Here is a 20587-nt window from a genome sequence, read left to right on the forward strand (position 1 = left end):
CCATTCAAAGATTTATGGGCTCTCCCAAGGGGAAGCAACTGAACCCAGGGATAAAGGACATGATGTTATACAGTAGGTGTTGCTTCTGAACCTCTCCTCATATAATGAGACTAGGCTTCTGAGTGTTTATCAGCGTTTATCATGGTTTGAAGGCGAGTTCTGTTTTTTAACAGTGATGGAAGGGAACTGGCTGATGAAATAGTAACACATGATGCTCTCAAGGCTGTGTGTCCACCAAAGCATTTTATTTACGGGCAGAAAACACAAGACGCTCGCCTCCAAATGCCCAGTGTAGTAAATGGTGCATTTATACAGCTAGATAGTGAACTATATACCAGCACTCACGCAACTGTCCTTTTAACACATTGGGTGCCAAAACCGTATATATACGGTTTTGGCCATACTAACGTTGAGTGCCAAAACCGTATATATACGTTTTGTTTTGTTTTTCCCTTCACAGCAACAGGAGATATCACTCCTACAAGATTTAGACTCCAATCCACCTCCTGGTTAACTTATGACTTCAAAAACCTGTATCTCGGCTCCTGTGTACTTTTTTTTTTTACAATGTTAATTTAACTATTTTCAACTGGCTGCATCTATGGAACGGATTACCGAATGTTTTTATTTTTCCCCCCCCCGATTGTACGAGACCTGTACAGTATGTGTGTAATGAGGGGATCACCGTGAGGACCTTGAAAAAGGTTCAAAAAATGTTAAAAATCATGGCACTCAAAGTATAATATTTTAATAAACCTCTGGCACCCAATGTGTTAAGACACTTTTATTTATATACAGTATATCGGCGTTGAGTCACAATGTATATATTTGTCACAATATTCATATTGTATTACAAGTATTTCCCTTCAATACAAATAAAACGACAATTCACCTGGCAGTAAACAAAAGAATGTACTCTCATATCTTCATCCATACACACCAACCGCTAGGCTCGACAGATGGCAAAATGTAAGGTGGAAAAACGTGTAGAAAGGTGGAAAACGTCCTTGCAGTGAGGTGGAGAAAACTACAGGGCCTCTATAGAGTGCACCTCCAAAATCACTTTCACGTCTGACCGTAGGGGTCGCCACAAGTGCACAAGGTTGCACCGTCTTTCGTGTCAACACCACTTCCAACCGCTGCTTCCTCGAGTCCCGGCGACGGCACGACCCCACGACTGACACAGCCCTGGGTAGGCAACCCGGCCTGGCGGGAAGAGATCTACGCTTCGAGTAGCGCACTCTTCTAGTTTTAGCACTGAAACTTTATATTTGGTTCATAATAATGTAGGACATTGGTTCTCAAAGTGGGGTCCGGGGACCCCCAGGGGTCCTTGAGGGAGCTCCAGGGGGTCCCCAGCTAAATGATGGATAGTTAGTAACCAAATGGACCCTCTGTAACTCTGAGAGTGTACAAATGGAACCAAATGGACCCTTACGGGTCCATTTGGTTCCATTTGTGCACTCTCAGAAATTAACATTGATATTACAATATAATTGGGGTCCCAGAGATAGAAATGCCATTAAATGGGGGCCGTAAAAATCTTCTCTTATGGGGGTCCTTATGGGGGTCCCAAAAACTCTTCAGACACCCCGTAGGATATATCGTTTCACTTAAAACAATAAAGTGTGATAAATGAGGAACAACTACAGTATGTACGCTTGAGGAATAATTTAGCCTTTTTGATGGAGAGCTTCCATTGTGATATTTAGGAAGGTTTTTTCCACCTTGTCTAGTACTAATGTTAATTACTAGTCTGTAAACAAAATGTCAACAAACCCAACCCCTATGGTGCTGGAGCTGCATAATAATGGACTTGTACCACAATCATTATTACTAATTAAGCCCTAGTCGTTCGATGAATAGTCATAATAGCCCACAACACGTCACGGTGCAACGCATTGTGAGCTAACCCCAACCCTGTGAGCTGCTATTTTGGAACATTTCTGCCTTTAACCCCTTAAGACCGGGAAAGCATCTGTCATATTAGATTTTAACCACTTTAACCATTATGTTTGGCTATTCAAAAATAGCAGATCTACAAGCTCATAGTGCTATGAGCTTGTATATCTATTTTTGGAAAAATCGTGACAATGTGTGCAAAGCTTTGAATATATATATTTTTAAAGCGAACATTTTTAACTCAAATCTTTGCTTCTGGGGGGTTCTAAATCTTCTAAATCCTAAGTTTTTTGAAATAACGTGTTGCTATAATCAGCGGTTCTCAAACCTTTTCATGTCAAGGGCCCCCAAAACGATATGTATTTGGCTGTGGACCCCCATCTCAAAATATGTTGTTCAAGGGACCCCCCAGAAGCAAAGATTTGAGTTAAAAAAAATTGCTTTAAAAATATATATGTTCAAAGAATTTTCACATTTTTTCAAAAAATAGCAGATCTACAATCTCATGGCGCTATGAGCTTATATATCTGCTATTTTTTGAAAAGCCAAAGTATAAAATATGGATAAAGTGTTAAAGCGGTCTTAATGGGTTAAAACATGCCCAAAATAAGGCCCCCCAGATTGAGAGTGCTTAAAGTTGATTGCAGTCACACGGGGACTGTGAATGTTACTGTGTTGACTGTTATGACTTGGTGGCTAATAGGGAGCCCAAAAGGGGGATTTGTATTCATTTTGTACCTCTCGTTTTCTCATATCTCTCTGTTGGAGTTCATCCACCTGGAATAATGCATAGTGACAAGTCAGTTTGGCGGATTTGCAACCTGGAAACGGCTTATTTTTCTATTTTAATTACACTGGAAAGTTTTTCTGTTCTTTCTTTCTTTTCCTTCTCTCAAATCCTTCATGTGACTCTCTTTGGGATTACCACCCTGGTCTGCTGCTAATAACCGCCATGAATAAAGAGAGGAAAAGGCAACTTCAAGGAGATTTGGGAAATGAAATATGTTTTAAATTGCATACCTACGAGTTCATTTATTCATTCATTTAAAATACATTTCCTCTTCATTAGACAACCTGAAATGGGCCAATGTTTAGCTGTCTTATTTCATGTGGTTATCGATTTCAGAATGACCCAGAAAGTAAGTCTACTTAACTGTTTTGACCTTTGTGGTGTTGACACTTTTTTCCGGTGTGGACAGCGCTTGTCAGTTACCAATATATATATATACTTTTTTATATATATATATATTTTGTTTGGGTCTTTTCTGCCTTTATTGATGGTACACAGTGGAGGTAGACAGGAAACGGGGAGTGACACATGCAGCAAAGGTCGTCAGGATTGGGATTCGATTCGCATTAGAGCCTATGTGGCATGCTCCTGGACCGCTAGGCCAGCGGGCGCCCCTCTAGTCAATACGTTAATGTGATTGATGCACAGCTTATCAGCAAGAAGGCAAGCTCTGAAGGTTCAAGCTTGTCTGATGTCATGTGTACATTCTGTATGTGTCTGACATACTGTATACATTCACCATTCTGTATGTGTCTGACATACTGTATACATTCACCATTCTGTATGTGTCTGACATACTGTATACATTCACCATTCTGTATGTGTCTGACATACTGTATACATTCACCATTCTGTATGTGTCTGACATACTGTATACATTCACCATTCTGTATGTGTCTGACATACTGTATACATTCACCATTCTGTATGTGTCTGACATACTGTATACATTCACCATTCTGTATGTGTCTGACATACTGTATACATTCACCATTCTGTATGTGTCTGACATACTGTATACATCCACCAAACCACAGTTAATCTGTTTGGTATTTGGTTGGTTATAGTATAATTTATTTCAGTACTTTTCTACTCCATTAACATGAGTCGAAAAATATATTCTTTATTCAACTGTGATCAGTGGTGTAAAGTAACTAAGTACATTTACTCAAGTGCAATTTTGAGGTACTTTTACTTTACTGGAGTATTTCCAATTGTCTATACTTTTACTTCTACTCCACTACATCTCAGAGGCAAATATTGTACTTTTACTCCACTACAATTAGTGGAGTAAACAGCGACGTGTTGTGAGCTTGTAGATCTGCTATTTTCAAACATTTTAGTACATTTTTTTTTATACATTTGAAAACTTGAAATGGGACATTCTGCATAATGAGTACTTTTACTTTTGGTTCTTTAAGTACATTTTGATACCAATACGTTTGTACTTTTACTCAAGTACATTTTTTATTCCACACTTTTACTTGTAACAGTACTTCTACATTGCAGTATTGATACTTTTACGTAAGTAAAACCTTTGTGTACTTGTTCCACCACTGACTGTGATCCATTTCCTTTCAGAAACGTGAGAAACAAGAGCCGAAAGAGACCCGCTTGCTCCAGAGAGGAAGATGCATCTCCACCTCTCATCCTGGGGAAACGCAAGTGCAAAACACTAAGAGAGGACCGCTGAGGAGGATAAATTGATTGTTTTGTTTGTTTTTTTATAGTTGTTTTCTAAAGTCGTTTGTTGTTTATTTAACACAAAATAAAAATGACAAATACAGGTCATGGTCAAAAAAATGGATGTTTTCTCTCTTGTCATTCCACAGCTTCAACTGGCTCAAAACCCTTAAGGTACTTAACAAGCACAAGGAGAAAAAAACTATTCTAAGCTAATTACCAATGAAACCAGTAATGTGCCTAATGGAAAATAAAGGGTAAACAAATCAACTAACACAATAGAGATGTACATTGGCACTTCCCTCACGATTCAATTAGATTATGATTCACCAGGTTTTGATTTGATTACGATTAGCCTTGTAATAATTCGATTCGACGATGCATCGCGATGCCTCACACTTTTCTATATTGCTGCACAACATGGCAACTTTTTCATCAGTCAATACAAGCAGTCAGATATACTGAACAACATATAAATCTGGCTGCTGCTCTGTGCAATTAGCAATATGATAAAAAATATATATATGTATATTTAAAACGTTTTAAAAAACTAAAAAGAAAAAAGATTTAAAAAAATATATATATATATATCGGTTTTTTACAATTGTGAATCGATTCATTATCGTCCATGTCCGCATTAATCTATTAATACATTTTTGACACCACTGTAACACAATAATGATATTACAAAAAACGTGACTCTTAACATGGAGTAAAGATCCACACTGGGACTGCCAGGTTGCCGTAAACTAGCTATTTGAATAGCCGCTGTATACACGACTTTAAACGACAAACTAAAACACCTTTTATCAGTCGAGTTTGGATGTGTGACTTTGTTGTCATTGTCTGCTTCCTCACATTATCAGAGCTGTGTGACACATAGAGATGTGGCTGATTGTAATTCCAAACCGAGCACCTAGAATATAAAAATAGCTCCGATCGATTTTGTTTGTGTGTGTAGTGTAGTGTAGGGTGGCAGTCTGATTCAATAAACTGGAAAGGTTTCTTAGAAATAGCCAGATAAAGGCTGAGCGGGTAGTAAACAGGGGGAGGGGGGGGGGTGCATCTGCGTGTGAGGGAGAGTGAATTGCACAGTGGTGGAAAGTAACCAAGTACATTTACTTAAGTACTGTACTTAAGTACAATGTTGAGGTATTTGTACTTTACTTGAGTGTTTCCAAATTCCGATACTTTTACTTCTATTCCACTACATCTCGGATCCAAATATTGTACTTTTACTCCACTACAATTACCGTATTTGAAAACTTTAGTTTTGTAGATTTTGATTATTATTACAAAACATACATTAACCACTTCAGCCCTATATGCATTTCGGCCATTTGAAAATAGCAGATCTACAAGCTCACAATGCGACGCATTGTGAGCTTGTAGATCTGCTATTTTCAAAAGATTTGTATACATTTGAAATACATTTGGGACCTTCTCTCTCTAGGTCGTCCTCAGACGAGCCCTCCATCGTTGCTTCCAGTCATCCCGACTCTCCATACATCTGGCCAGCTCATTGGTGCTATGGGGTCCTGCATCCTTCTTGAGCGTGTCCACATATGTTGGTGTGGGGCGTCCTCTTGACCGGTGCCCATGTGTTGGTTCCCACAGCACCAGTTTGCTGGCTGGCAGCTCTCGGTGCCTTTGGCAGTGTCCTGCTAGTCTCATTCTCCTTACAGCAATCTTCTCGCTCACCCTTGGTATTCCATCATACAGGATTATGTTGGTAACATGCGCACTCTTGCTGATGTTAAGCACTGCACGCAGCATCCTGGTGTAGCACTGCATAATGGGTACTTTCTACTTTTCGTACTAAGTACATTTTGATAGCAATACTTTTGGACTTTTACTCAAGTAAATTTTTCATTCCAAACTTTTACTTGTAACAGAGTATTTCTACATAGCAGTATTGATACTTTTACTTAAGTAAAACATTTGAGTACTTTTTCCACCACTGTCTGCGTGTGAGGGAAACTGAATTGGAACACTTTCGGCACAAAAGTGTGATTGAAAACAGAGCTTTGCCCTGGAGCCTGAATAGAACGGATCATGCTGCTGCCGCTGCCGCCGCCAGAGACTTGGAGTGTCTCTGAATCCATAACTGCAGGGACTCGCTGACAAAGACTATCACCCAGTCAATCAAAAGGTTGTAGAGTGATTTTCATGCGGCGTCACAGACGCCACCGGACACATCACGGTGACATGCTCATTCCATCACACACACCCCTTTGCTTCTGTGTCCTCCTTCCCACAAACACAGCTGCAAAACGGGTTATCATGGCTCTAAGAAACAGCAGGCATGTCACTCTGTGTCTCAAACCACAGCAGAGTGAGATGCCTGGCTCCAGATCCCTCTTGGACTTTGATGAGGAACGGTGGAAGCAGGCCGTTATCTTGGGTGTACCAGACCCTAGGAAGGATCCACACACACACTTTTTCCACACGCTCACAGAACTCACCCTCCACCCTATTTGTCTACTACCGAACGGAAAAACGTTGAGCGGTTACGGGGAAAAACACTTTTGATCGAAGGGGATAAGGTTGCCTTCTCTTCAGCAAAGTGAAATGAACTGGAAGATTGTCGATTTTCCATGGTAATTAAATCAAATGATTTTGCCTGGTCTCTCTGCCTAAACAAGCACTCGCTCAATGAGCTGAAAGAAGCTGGAAGCTCATTTGATGTTTCTTGGTGTCGGTGCAGAACTCGAGTAGCTGCAGTACTTTCTTCTCTATTCGTTCCTTGGAGTATAAAAATTGGTGATCTTTACCACCATAGGATAGTACACATATAGATAGATAGATAGATAGATATATAGATAGATAGATACTTTATTAATCCCGAAGGAAATTAGTTCCAGTGCAATACATTCATACAGTTGGGAACTAGAAAAAGTGCTCCTCGGAGCACAGTTCTCCGCCAGGTCAGGTACGTTATTGTGGCCTCCTGGTGGCGCTATAATAGGCCAATGAGAAAAGGGTGCCATTTCTTCTTAGGCCTTTCACGGCAATCGGACACTGTATTCATGATTTGATAGGCTGGGACCAGACGAATCTGCGAGTGCAAAACAAAATTGCACTCTGCTATTTGGGTCTGGCACCGCTCCATAGAGAATCCATTTCCTGCTCCAGAAGACGTGGGTAACCAATCAGGGCCCAGTATTAAAATATGGGAGACTGCGATTGGTAGTTGGTTGTAGGTCTAACCAATTGCGTACAGAGCCATTGTTATGATCCCGCCCCCTTGGAAAAAAAACGTCCTCATAGAGGCACCAGACTCATATCCACGCAGTGATATAGTCTGGCTACGCGAGGCTAATGATTTGAGGCATTTTGTTCCAGAAATATGTTTTGCTAAATTAGACCTGCTGGTGGCGCTATAACCAAGGGTACAGCTTCCTGCTTTGAAAGGAGGGAGTGTGTGTGTGCACAGTTTCGCAGCGACCGGGCCAACGGTGCCGGAGATTAGCTGCTAACGGACGGACAGGACACACGGACGGACAGGGTGCAAAACATACTCACTCGCCATTTCTTTCGGCCTGGCGGAGACAATAAATGCAATAAGAATAAGAAGAAACTATCAGTTATAAGAAGTTAAAATCCTATGTAAAAAAAACACAGTTAAAAGAGAACACAGCTTTAAAAATAAATAAATAATATATATATATATATATATATATATATATATATATATATATATATATTAGCTGCATGGCCAAACCCCTCCCTCCTCTCCCCCCCAGTGCTTCATTGTACAGCCTAACGGCCCTTGGGATGAAGGAGTTCCCATAGTTCCCATAGTCGCTGCATCCAATGTAGTTATTTAGGCACAAGCTCGTAATACTTTTCATTGGTTTATTAAACCCACAGACACACTTAAACCACTTCAAAATGTTTTAACCCATTAAGACCTGAAGCCGATACGTAAGTTTCTATATCAGTGGTGCTCAAACCTTTTCATGTCAAGGACCCCCAAAATTTTATGTATTTGGTCGCCAACCCCCATCTCAAAATATGTTGTTCCAGGGACCCCCAGAAGCAAATATTTGAGTTAAAAATGTTCGCTCTAAAATAATATATTCAAAGATTTGCACACATTTTCATGATTTTTCAAAAATAGCAGATCTACAAGCTCGTAGCGTGGCACTCTGTGCCGCGCTACGAGCTTGTAGATCTGATATTTTTGAATAGCCAAAGTGTAAAATAATGCTTTTTAGCTCAAATCAAAAAATGACACAGATGCGTTCCAGATCTTAATGGGTTAAGTTGTCAATCACAGAAGAGTAAACTACGATAGTAATTTGGTAAATCCTACTCATCTGGCACGTAACAGAACTAAAGCTCGACCATGAAAAGAATTTGCAATATAACGGCCACCGTTTGATCCAGGTGTGCTAGGACTTAGATTGTCTTCTTATTGAAGAAATCCCTTTTTTTCCCTCCCTTCCCTTTGGCAACAGTGAGTTTGGCCAAAGTGAATATGAAGGGATGGAACACAGAGGGAGGTCTGACTTCTTCCACAAAATTGGTGCTTGCATGCATTCCACAATCGTCCCTGTTTCAAAGGTACACTGTACAGCCATGACAGCCTTTTGTCCCAGTTAAGAAGCAGAAAGTCCTAAATGATGAAGCTCCAGATGTCCTAAGACCATGGATGACCAATCTGAATGACATGGTCCCAGATCTACTTAATCTTAACTGGAGGGCAGAATACCACAGACAGAGCATCACTCTCTGCACAGGAACCTTGGGAGGAACAGCACATTCTGTCCCCCCGACTGCAGTTCCTTCAACCCAGACCCAGTGGTTCTCAACCTGTGGTCCGGTCCTTGACGGGGGTTCCAGGTGGTCCCCAGCTAAATGATGGAGAGTATCTGGAGATGCATCACTTCAAACTCACCTATAATGACATATATTACTCACAGACAATTCTCTGAACATTGATCTCTCGCCAAAAAATTATAATATTATAGTATGTTTGTTCACCAGTTCAATGGAATCCACTTCACAATGACCTTCTACCGCTGATAAATTATTTGTTTGAATTTACTGGTTTAATCTGTAGATGCATCACTTCAAACTCGCCTATAATAACTCACAGACAATTCTCTGAACTTTGAGCTTTGGCCAAAAAAGAACTATAGGGGGCGGGCTTAGCGACGTCACAGGGTCGAGACGCCGTTAAATCAGCCCACTTTCGCCGCCATAATGAGTGAGTAGATTGACAGCTGCCACAAGTGTAGAGTAGTGTAGTGTAGTCTGTAGTCCTGTGTTTGTTGTCCAGCAAGTAGACGGTGTACATTATTATCTATCTCTAACTTGTCTGTTGCTCTAATTTAGCAATGGTACGACAGTGCTGCATTGGATCCAATGACAAGGTTTCAGACGTTAAATTAAAAAAGTTAAATTGCACACATTTCCAACCTGGAAGAAAAGCTTTGGAGATCAGATGTCGGAGATATCAAAGAAACGTTGTATGGCTTGGCTTGGGTATCTTAAATACAATGAGATTGAGCTAACAGCTAAATTGTGTTTCTCTATGTGTCCAGTCTGAGAAACGTTGTCTAACGTGGGTGGCTCACGGTCACGGTGGCTGAGTAAACAGCCAGGGACTCTTGTCTGTCTGTCAGCAAGTGTTCAGACGTCGGAGATATCAAATAAATGTAGTATGGCTCGGGTGTCAGCTGACGAAATAACATAACCTTCAACAACATTCCCAAACACATATAAGCTCAAACGAGCATGACAGCACACAATCAAAAATATAAACATCTGTTGGAGGCGAGGGCGAGGCGAGCATCAGCGTTGCCATGTCGGCTTATTATAAGAGACTTTGGGCTTCTTTTTCTGTAAAGTTGCTTGTAAAATTGGTAGTTGCGGGTTGCGTTTATATGTGGCTTATTTATAAAGTGTACTTGCTTATTTAGGCTTATTTAGGTACTTGCTTATTTAGGCTTTAAAAAATAAATAAATACATTTAAACCAGTGGTTCTCAAATCTTTTCATGAAAATGTTTTGTGCCAGGGAGCATTTGTGCTGTTAGAATGTTTAAAAAAATATTCTAAATATTCTTTATTTTATTGCAAGAGTTTTTTTTAATAGCCTATGTACAAGCTCACGTGAGCTTGTAGATCGTCTATTTTCAAGTAGTCGACACTAAGCCACTTCTTTTGGGCTTGTTTTCATAGACCTGGTTGCTTATTTCTCTCGCAAAATTTGGCAACACTGATCGCAACAGGTCCGTTGTGCACTTTCTCAATGATCAATGAACAATATAAAATTAATAATAATACTTCGCTATAATAATATTATAAATATATATATAAATAATCAGTTCTCAAGATGACTATATTTTATTTCGGTTACACAACTAAGCAACAAAACGTTGTTCTTTTCAGGTAAAATGAATGATTGTGACTGACTGGGCACTGTCATTACATCTGGTCTAGGGCACAGATGTAATGACTTTTTTCCAGGTAGCGTGCCTTTGCGTCTGTTCAGCTTCTCTCTGTATGGTATCTCTCTGTCACGCATTGCCCGGTCCATCTTCTGTCCTTTACCAATAAATTCGCTGTAGTTCAGGACACGGTCGTGACTCGTGGGTAACTGTCAATGTTGTTGATACAAGCTGTTGTTATGGATCTCACCTAATATGGCCACCGGAACTACTTCCGCCTAAGCTTGGCCACGCCTTTTGCCCGTTCTCTATAGTATGTTTGTTCACCAGTTCAATGGAATCCACTTCACAATGCGCCGGTAACCAAATGGACCCTTATAGATCTTTAACTCTGTAAGGGGTTTCATTTTACACTCTCAAGAGTTAAATTATTGTTGAACATCTGCATTACTTCATTTACAAGAAGTAACAATTAGAGAATGTAGAAGAATTGTTCATTTTGATCAGCGTTTGCCTGTCATCTCACAGATAAAGCATGGAATTGTGGACAAGATCCTATCCAATGATAACAAAATATCTTATAAGTCTTGGGTCTGAGAGTCTAAATCTCATCAAATGGTGGTCCGTGGCTCAAATGCCCAATAAATAATAGACCTTGATATGAAAAAGGATGAAAACCACTGCTTTAAGACCTGAGGCCGATTCTACAAATGTCATCCAAATCCTAGCAGTTAAAAAAAAAAAAACGCTTATGTTGTTATATCAGTGGTGCTCAAACGTTTTCATGTCAAGGACCCCCAAAATCATATGTAGCCTATTTGGCTGCAGACCCCCAACTCAAAATATTTTGTTCCAGGGACCCCCAGAATCAAAGATTTGAGTTAAAAATGTTCACTTAAAAAATATATATATTCAAAGATTTTAAAATTTCCAAGATTGTTTTCAAAAATAGCAGATCTACAAGCTCATAGCGCGGCACGAAGTGACGCGCTATGAGCTTGTAGATCTGCTATTTTTGAATAGCTAAAATCTAAAATGACATGCTTTTTAATGGGTTTTAATGGGTTAAAACTCAAAGCATTGCCCTAAGAGCCATGTGATGCTGATTAAATTAATTGTACACTTTTTTAAATATACTCTCTTTATATAAAAGCCATCATCATCTGATACAGATTGTATAAGCTGTCAGAACAGCTTGTCACAGCGTTGTTTTTCCATGATGGGCTTCATCCTCTGGTAAGACTGCTTGACTCTTCCTCTCTTCAGCCTTATATAAACGGTTCAACATTGACAGCTTGTCAGAATTGCAGAGGTACTGAGGTAGTCCTACATGTGACTGGATGCAGTGGTGGAAAGTAATTAAGTACACATTTACTCAAGTACTGTACTTAAGTCCAAATTTGAGGATTTTTTTTTACTTTACTGGAGTATTTCAATATTTCTATACTTCTACCTCTACTCCACTACGTCTCAGAGGCAGATATTGTACTTTTACTCCACTACATTTATTTGAAAACTTTAGTAACTAGTTACTATAAAGATTTAGATTATTATTATAAAACATACATTAACCCCTTCAGCCCTATATACATTTTGGCCATTTGAAAATAGCCGATCTACAAGCTCACAACGCGTCGCGATGCGACGCGTTGTGAGCTTGTAGATCGTCTATTTTCCACATGTGACTGGATGATGCGTGATCAATTATGCCTGGCTGATAAGTGATCAATTATGTAGATGCCGTGAGCCACAGCAATCACAGTCACAAATAACGTAATTGTCGTAAGTAATGTAATTGGAAAAGCAATCATCTCTGGATAGCTGTTCTTAATCAGTTATCCAATCCAAGAGACAAAATGCAAGTTATAATCAAAGCCAGGAAATGAAATGATTACTCCATAACCTTTTATAACCGTTTATGCTAAGGAAGCTACAGACTGCCTGATTTTATTGCCTGTGCGCCTTGTTGTTGTGCACTAAAAGTAGCAGATCTACTGCTTTGCGTCACAACGCTTGTAGATTGGCTATTTTCGGTGTGTGACGCTGCCACGCAACTAATTATAAAACCGGCTTTAAAAGGATCATCATGGATATATTTTGTTTTCTCCTTTTTTTCTTTTTATTCAAATTTCGAAATAAATGTTTCCTTCATGCATGCAATTTTACTGATGGTTGCATATAGGCTACTGTATCCCGATTCCTCACACAAGTCCTGTACTTAAAGCAGCACTATGTAACTTTTTTAACAACTGTATAGCATATTATGTCCCACAGAATTATAAAGTTACATGTTTAAGTAATAACAATCATCTCAGGGGGGGTCCCTGCTAGGGGCTTGACTGTATTACTATGTGTAGGTGTAGGGGAGACAATGAGTTTCATCCTGGCATTTGCCAAAGTGAAGACTGGCCAATCACAGTCGGACATGCTTGCAGAGACTCTTGGGTAATGAAGTCAAAGACGTTGGCTGCCATGTTATTTGTGTCCAAAGTGGCCACTGATACCCCCCCCCCCCCCCAAACTACATAGTTCTGCTTTAACTAGGCCTACGGTGACCCTATTCTGGGGTGGACATTCAGTGAAAATAGCAGATCTACAAGCTCACAACTTGACATGTTGTGAGGCGTTGTTAGACAGTAGATCTCCTATTTTAGGTGAAGAGATTTTGTGTGTAGAGGGATGAAAGGAGCGGACCCAATACATAGGCCTTCGGGGACCAACTACAGGATTTAACCACAAGAAACGCTAGGGTTCTTGTGATTGAATCCTGTAGTTGGCTGGGGTTCGGGAAAAGAGCCACAAGCTCACAACACATCACAGCAACACAATGCAATGATGATAATGATAATAATAATTCATAATAAACTTGGTTACAAAGTGCTTTACGTAACTGTAGATAAAATACAGTGCAGCAAGGTAAAAAGACAACAGTCAATTAAAACAAAGGCCCTAACCCTAACCCAAGTAAATGAATGAATCCAAGAATGTAAGTGAAGGCCTTGGTATAAAAGTGTTTTCAGAAGTGATTTTAAAAGATGACACTGACGTAGCTATATTAGATTCTCAGACAGGGCATTCCAGAGCCTATGGGTGCCCGGGCTGTGGTCACCCCAAGGTGACCACAGGTTGCGCCTCCTAGAGTTAGTCAACAATCTAGCTGCCGAATTCCGCCAAAAGTCTGAGGCGGGAGACTTTCATCGGCCATGATGATCAAACAGAATTATTATTTTCTTCATTTAGATTTTATTTAATTTTTTGCCAATGCCAACTAAAGATTGACAGTGACGTTAGGGCATCCAAGGACAGGTACCTGGAATGTTGTGAGTTTGAATCCTGTTGTGAGTTTTTTTACTCTCACATTGACAAAATATCAAAACCAATATTCGCATTATTATTGTTATTTTACTGTGTGGCCAGGTTCAAGGAATACGAGATGAAGGAAACAAAGTGTGTGTCCAGGCCAAAGGGAAGTTCATACAGATTGTGTAAACTCTCTGTGAACTGCAGCTCCTCCGTTACATATATACCGATTTATTTTAACCGGGAACGCATCTGTGTCTTTTTAGATTTCTTTGGCTATTCAAAAAATAGCAGATAAACAGTACAGTAGTTTTTGAAAAGTCGTGAAAATGTGGGCAAATATTTGAATATATATATTTTTAAAGCGAACATTTGTAACTCAAATCTTTGCTTCTGGGGGGGTCCCTGGAACAAAATATTTTGAGATGGGGGTCCGTGGCCAAATGCGTTTCTTGGGGTCCTTGACATGAAATAGTTTGAGAACCACTGATATAGCAACATACGTTTTTTTAAAAAAAAAACTGTCATTTTTGTAGAATCGGCCTCAGGTCTTGATGGGTTAAAGATGTATCTCTGGCCTTTTGTATGCTTTATTTCAGATGGATCAGTGTAGAGATGAGAGAGACATTGGAACATATGGTCTGTGCACTAACTGGCAGAGCCACCATGGTACTCAAGACCAGATTTATTGATTGAATTCTTTATTAGTCAGAAATGTAAACAGCACGAGGTACAGTCAGACACTTACTGTAGGCTTAAAGGATAACACAAAAAAGTCCTGGGGACTTGTTTCCATTGTGGTCATAAATTCATCCTAGATTCATCTGATTAACCACTTTACACCTGGCTTCCCTATTAACACATTGGGTGCCAAAACCGTATATATACGTATATATACGGTTTTGCGCATACTAACGTTGAGTGCCAAAACCGTATATATACGGTTTTTGAAGAAAGAAAAAAACAGCAACAGGAAATATCACTCCTACAAGATTTAGACTCCAATCCACCTCCTGGTTAACTTATGACTTCAAAAACCTGTATCTCGGCTCCTGTGCACTTTTTTTTTTTACAATGTTAATTTAACTATTTTCAACTGGCTGCAACTATGGAATGGATTTCCGAATGTTTTAAATTTTTTCCCCCCGATTGTACGAGACCTGTATGTGTGTAATGAGGGGATCACCGTGAGGACGGTGATCACTGAAAATATGTTGTGACTACTTGAAAAAGGTTCAAAATGTTTAAAAAGTCCTGGCACTCAAAGTATAATATTTTAATAAAACTCTGGCACCCAATGTGTTAAGTATATTGGGCTTTTTTTTTAAAATAATTTATAAGCAAAAAATAACAGATCTACAAGCTCACAACATGTCTTGATGCAACATTTGAGATTGTAGGTCAGCTGTTTTCGCTATTTATCGTACAACAAAGTGCTGTAGGGCTTAAATGGTTAAATTCCTTTTTGTGTTTCACCCTGTATTTTCCTTAAAGTGTCCTCTTTGGAAGGCCTCACTGTTTCGTCTGCCTGCTGACATTGGCCTATACTTGCAATTTAAATTAATCCCACACAGAGAGCTGAACTAGGATGGAGATTGATTTTTCAGCGATTGATTTTCCCCCCCAAAAGTACGGGACACTTTCATGCAAAAATGAAATATGTTTACATATTTTACCTGCTTTGCTTTCCTAATAAGTTTCTGTCTAGACTGAGAGACATTAAATATTCTTTATTATTCGTTGTTTCATTTCTCAACCATAAGTGATTTGAATTTAATAATTGACATGGCAAACTTCTCTTTCATCCAGAGCAACTTTATGATTTAATGGAACATTATGACAAAAACTAGCCTTGATTTCTAAATCGTGTACATTTCCTTTTGGGGAAATGTACACCGTCTGATGTCTTGACTTAAGTTTTGTTTATTTTGTGTTAATACAATTATATAATGTAGTGTATCAGGGTTTCTCACCTCACCTGCACAACCCTTTTTCACTTGACCCTTTTCTAGTGTACTACTTACACTCATCTTGTTATGCAAACAACAGTGCTGTTATACTGTAGGAATAACGTCATTAAACCTGGGAACCCTATTTTTTCTTTTACTTTTCAAAAGTAGTGGAAATAGCTGATCTACAAGCACACAACGTGTTGCAATGCGATGAATGCTAAATTGACCCCGCCCTGGACCTCCAATCACCACCATTCTCTGCTTAGAAAAAAGTTTTTCTCAGAAAAATTGTCTGTGCTCCAAAAAAGATTTACACGTATGAGCTCTACTCATAGTAAAGTAAGCTTGCAGCCAGTGGTGTAAAGTAGCGAAATACATTTACTCAAGTACTGTACTTACGCACACTTTTGAGGAATTTTAACTTTACTGGAGTATTTCCCATTTTCAATACTTTTACTTCTACTCCACTACATCTCAGAGGCAAATATTGTACTTTTACTCCACTACAATTATTTGAACACTTTAGTTACTAGTTACTTTGCAGATATAAATTATTATATTATAAAACACACATTAACCACTTTAGCCCTGTTTTATACATAGGCTATTTGAAAATAGCCGATCTACAAGCTCACAACGCGCCGCCATGCGACGCGTTGTGAGCTTGTAGAGCTTGTAGATCGGCTATTTTCAAACATTTTAGCACTTTTACTTTTGGTACTTAAGTATATTTTGATGCTAATACTTTTGTACTTTTACTCAAGTAACATTTTGTACACAGGCCTTTTACTTGTAACAGAGTACTTCTACAGTGTGGTATTGAAACTTTTACTTAAGTAAAACATTTTGGTACTTTTTCCACCATTGCTTACAGCGGTACATTCCACCTAAAGCCCTTCAAACACTTGTTGTGTGAAACTTGACTATATTTTAGTGCTTTGACATGTTTGCTCTTTCATCTGAAGCAACTGTAGTGTCCCAGTAAGGGGTCATCCCTTTGAGAAGCAGGGTTTAAAAACAAATGAATACAAAAGTATTTCTAATACATCAACGAATCTAAACAAAAAGATTTGAATAGATTTTTCATAATCGACTACATCCATTAGCCTGATTAATATATTCATATTGGTTATATAATATCTTGCTACCTAATTGAAGCCAGGTCCTATGTATGTACCATCTGTCTGTACCCACTAACTCAGAACCAAGCAGTTGTCCAATTCTCTCCCAACTTGCTACACAAATCGCTGATGGCTCTGGCTAGGCAACCATCTACTTTTCCACCTTCACATGTGGCTCCACTTCTAATAATCACAAAATGTTTTCCAATTTTCCCATATTGTAGCCTGTAGGCTATTCACTTGGTATTCCTAAACGTAACCTCAGTAAAATGGTGCCAAAACCTAACCTTATTCCTAAACTTAACCTCAGTAAAACTATGGCTAACACTAAACTTATTTCTAACCTTATCCTCAGTAAAACAAATACAAGAACCGCTGGTCCGCGTGTTTCGGGGCGAGTATTCCGGTTACTAACACAAGCCGTCACCCTGCCCAGTTGTCCTGGTGCATTTGTAACTCAAATCTTAGCTTCTGGGGATTCTATATAGTCAGGGAATATCATCAGAATAATGTCAAAACCTGCAATAAATTCCTTACTAAGAAACTTCTTCACCAATGTGTTTGTAAAGGTGTCTAGAAACACCTCTCATAAAGATTGAAATTCAATTTCCCTAGGGGAATTTGTGACAGCTGCTGAAAGTTTACCCTTAACCTTTATGCGGGAAATAAATAAATAATTAAATTCTGCTTTAAGTAGCACGTGAGGGGTCAAACTAGGTTTTTTTGACTCCTTGGCAGAAAATCGTCCAAGCCCACCTTTCCAGCTCATTGTATAGGCTATGCGAGATTTTTTTGGGGGTTTTTCTTTTAAAAACTCCAATATGTCAAATCAACAAGTCATATCAAAATGTCTTGCACATTTTAGGAAACATTTTACCATTATAGCTACCTTGTTGTAGCCTACTGTAGGTCTCCCTTCTAGAGAGATTATTAATCTCAGTGGGCAAGGCCATGAGTTTTGGAGGGGGTTTAACTGTTCTACCATGGGGTGGACGAGAGGAGAAATTGGGTAGGTATAATCCTAAAGGAAGAGTATATCAACAGGTTGAGTTGAAGAGAAGGTCAGACAGAGTGATGAGCATGAGCATAATGTGTCTGGGTAGCTCAGTTCAGTTGGTAGAGCTCTCTCCTTTAGACCACAAGGTCATAGGTTTCTTCACTCAGTAACTTTAAACATAGACTGAGGGCCGGCCTGATGAATCAAGCCTCTCCATCTACCATTTAACATAGCTTTCTGCATACATACACACACACACACACACACACACACACACACACACACACACACACACACACACACACACACACACAGACACAGACACAGACACAGACAATACACAGACACACACAATACACAGACACTCGCACCCACACATTGAACTGCACTCAAGGTGTTTGTGTCATGTCTTATGTTTGATTATTATGTTTAACTTGATTATTATGTTTAACTACTTGTTTATTATTTTTAGGTGAGAACCTTTATAAGCCCTTCATGGGTTTCCTTTTCTCACCTGCACTTATTTCTGTGTTGTTTTAATGATGTTACCTTTGTTATGTTTTTATTGTGCAAATAAATAAATCAAATCAAATAAATCAATAGGTTCGATCCCGGGCACCGCCAACTTAGTATATGAGTAGCACGGCTTGAGTCCTGTGTTAAATGCTGAGAGCTGATGTTCGGTGTGAAGACAGAGAAAAATATCAAATGGTGGAAGATGAAGAAAAAACAATGCTGTATGGAGTTCAGGGAGGAGATGAAAAAGGCAGCCAGAGCGATGAAGAAAGTAGGCAGGTGTACAAGGAGATGAAAAGCGAAGGGGTGGTGTGGGCTAGGTAAACAGGATGAAAGGTTGGACAAGAAGTGAGCAAATGATCTGCACCAATTGGCAGGACAGAGTTAAAGGGATGGGAAGGTTGTGCAAAGTTAAAGGTAGGGTAAGTGATTTTCTTTGGTTAAAATAAGTGTTAAATAGCTCTATATTCTGATAGTACTCATTGCTATAGAGTGTTTGTTCAGTAAAAGGAGTCTCCTTGTCTCTCCAGCTCTTTATGAAACAGAAAAAGCATTTTCGTTTCAGTTTCATTTCCAATTTTATCCAACCAGGACAGAGAACTCAATCAAGATATAGATTAAACAAGTGAAATTGGAAGTGATGACACTAAGAAATGAGCAGGCAAAATTGGAACTGGAACACTATAAAAATGAAGCTTAAAAATGGGTACTTTCTCCTGATTGGCTGAGATTTTGACACCTACCGGAAAATGTATTTTCTGTTTATTAAAGAGCTGGAGAGACGGGGAGACTCCTGTTACTGAACAAACACTCTATAGCAATGATTACTATCAGAATATAGTGCTTTAACCTTTTAACAAAATACTTTTTGTTTTAACCCAAAAATATCACTTACCCTACCTTTAAGTTGATAAAGGATAGAGATGGAAATGTTCTAGCAAGCAGATACAATGTGTTGAGAAGATGGGATGAGTACTTTGAGGGAACGGATGGTGTCAGGAGTTATTTGTGACAGAAGTGCACCAGTGAGAGGGAAGATGTATAAGACGGTAGTTAGACCATGCTGTACGGCTTGGAAACGTTGGCACTGAGGAAAAGACGGGCGGCGCAGCTGGAGGTGGCAGAATTGAGGATGCTATGATACTCATTAGAAGTGAAAAGGAAGGATGTCAGAAAATACTAAATTAGAGGATCAGCCCAGGTTAGAAGGTTTGGGGATAAAGCAAGAGAGGTGACGTTAAGATGGTTTCGACATGTGAAAAGGATAGATGAGGGGTACATTGGGAGAAGGATAATGAAGACGTAGCTGCCAGGTAAGAGGCGAAGAGGAAGGCCAAATAGGAGGTTTAAGGATGCGTGCGGTGAGAGAGGACATGTAGGAGTCACAGAGGAAGACACAGAAAACAGAACCAGATGGGGGAAAAAAATTATACATGAGATTGTTTTTTGCTTTAATCCCCAAGTTTGCCTGTGAGCACAGTTGTGTGGCATGTTTTTGAAATGTTTTAATTTTGCTGCTTATAAAGTCCTGTTTGAAAATGATAAAAATAAAATAAAACTAGAAAAAGTGCTCCTCGGAGCACAGGTCTCTGCCAGGTCAGGTAGGTTATTGTGGGCCAGCAATGTTTGGAATTCGCCAATGAGGATGGAATATGAAAAATCGGACGGAACGATCTTGATCACTTGACTATAGAGATATTCTGTATTAATTTGCATGATGTTTGGACAAAATTTGCAGGAGTAATATAAAAAAGAAAAGTGTTGGAAAAATCGACCTCCTGGTGGCGTTATAATAGGGCAATGTTAAAAGGGTGGCATTTTTTCCTCAGCGTAGTGCGAATGTGCGTGCAAAGTTTCATCGCAATCGGACGCTGCGTTCATGATTTGCGGCATTTTGTTAAAAGCGTGCCACTCCTGCAAACTTTA

General features: G+C 39.3%; 1 protein-coding gene across 1 annotated transcript in view; it reads left to right on the plus strand.

The window, feature by feature from the left end:
* Positions 1-4385, plus strand: part of rad18 (RAD18 E3 ubiquitin protein ligase) — a gene marked incomplete at its 3' end in the record, with an annotated part of 93689 nt that extends 89304 nt beyond the window's left edge. The window contains exon 13 of the mRNA XM_080424263.1: positions 4274-4385. Within this exon, the coding sequence (XP_080280389.1) occupies positions 4274-4385 (112 nt within the window). The remainder of the gene's footprint in view (positions 1-4273) is intronic.
* Between the last annotated feature and the right edge of the window lie 16202 nt (positions 4386-20587).

The sequence above is a fragment of the Gymnoscopelus braueri genome (genome assembly GCF_963280865.1).
Source record: "Gymnoscopelus braueri genome assembly, chromosome: 3".
NCBI classification, from domain to species: domain Eukaryota; kingdom Metazoa; phylum Chordata; class Actinopteri; order Myctophiformes; family Myctophidae; genus Gymnoscopelus; species Gymnoscopelus braueri.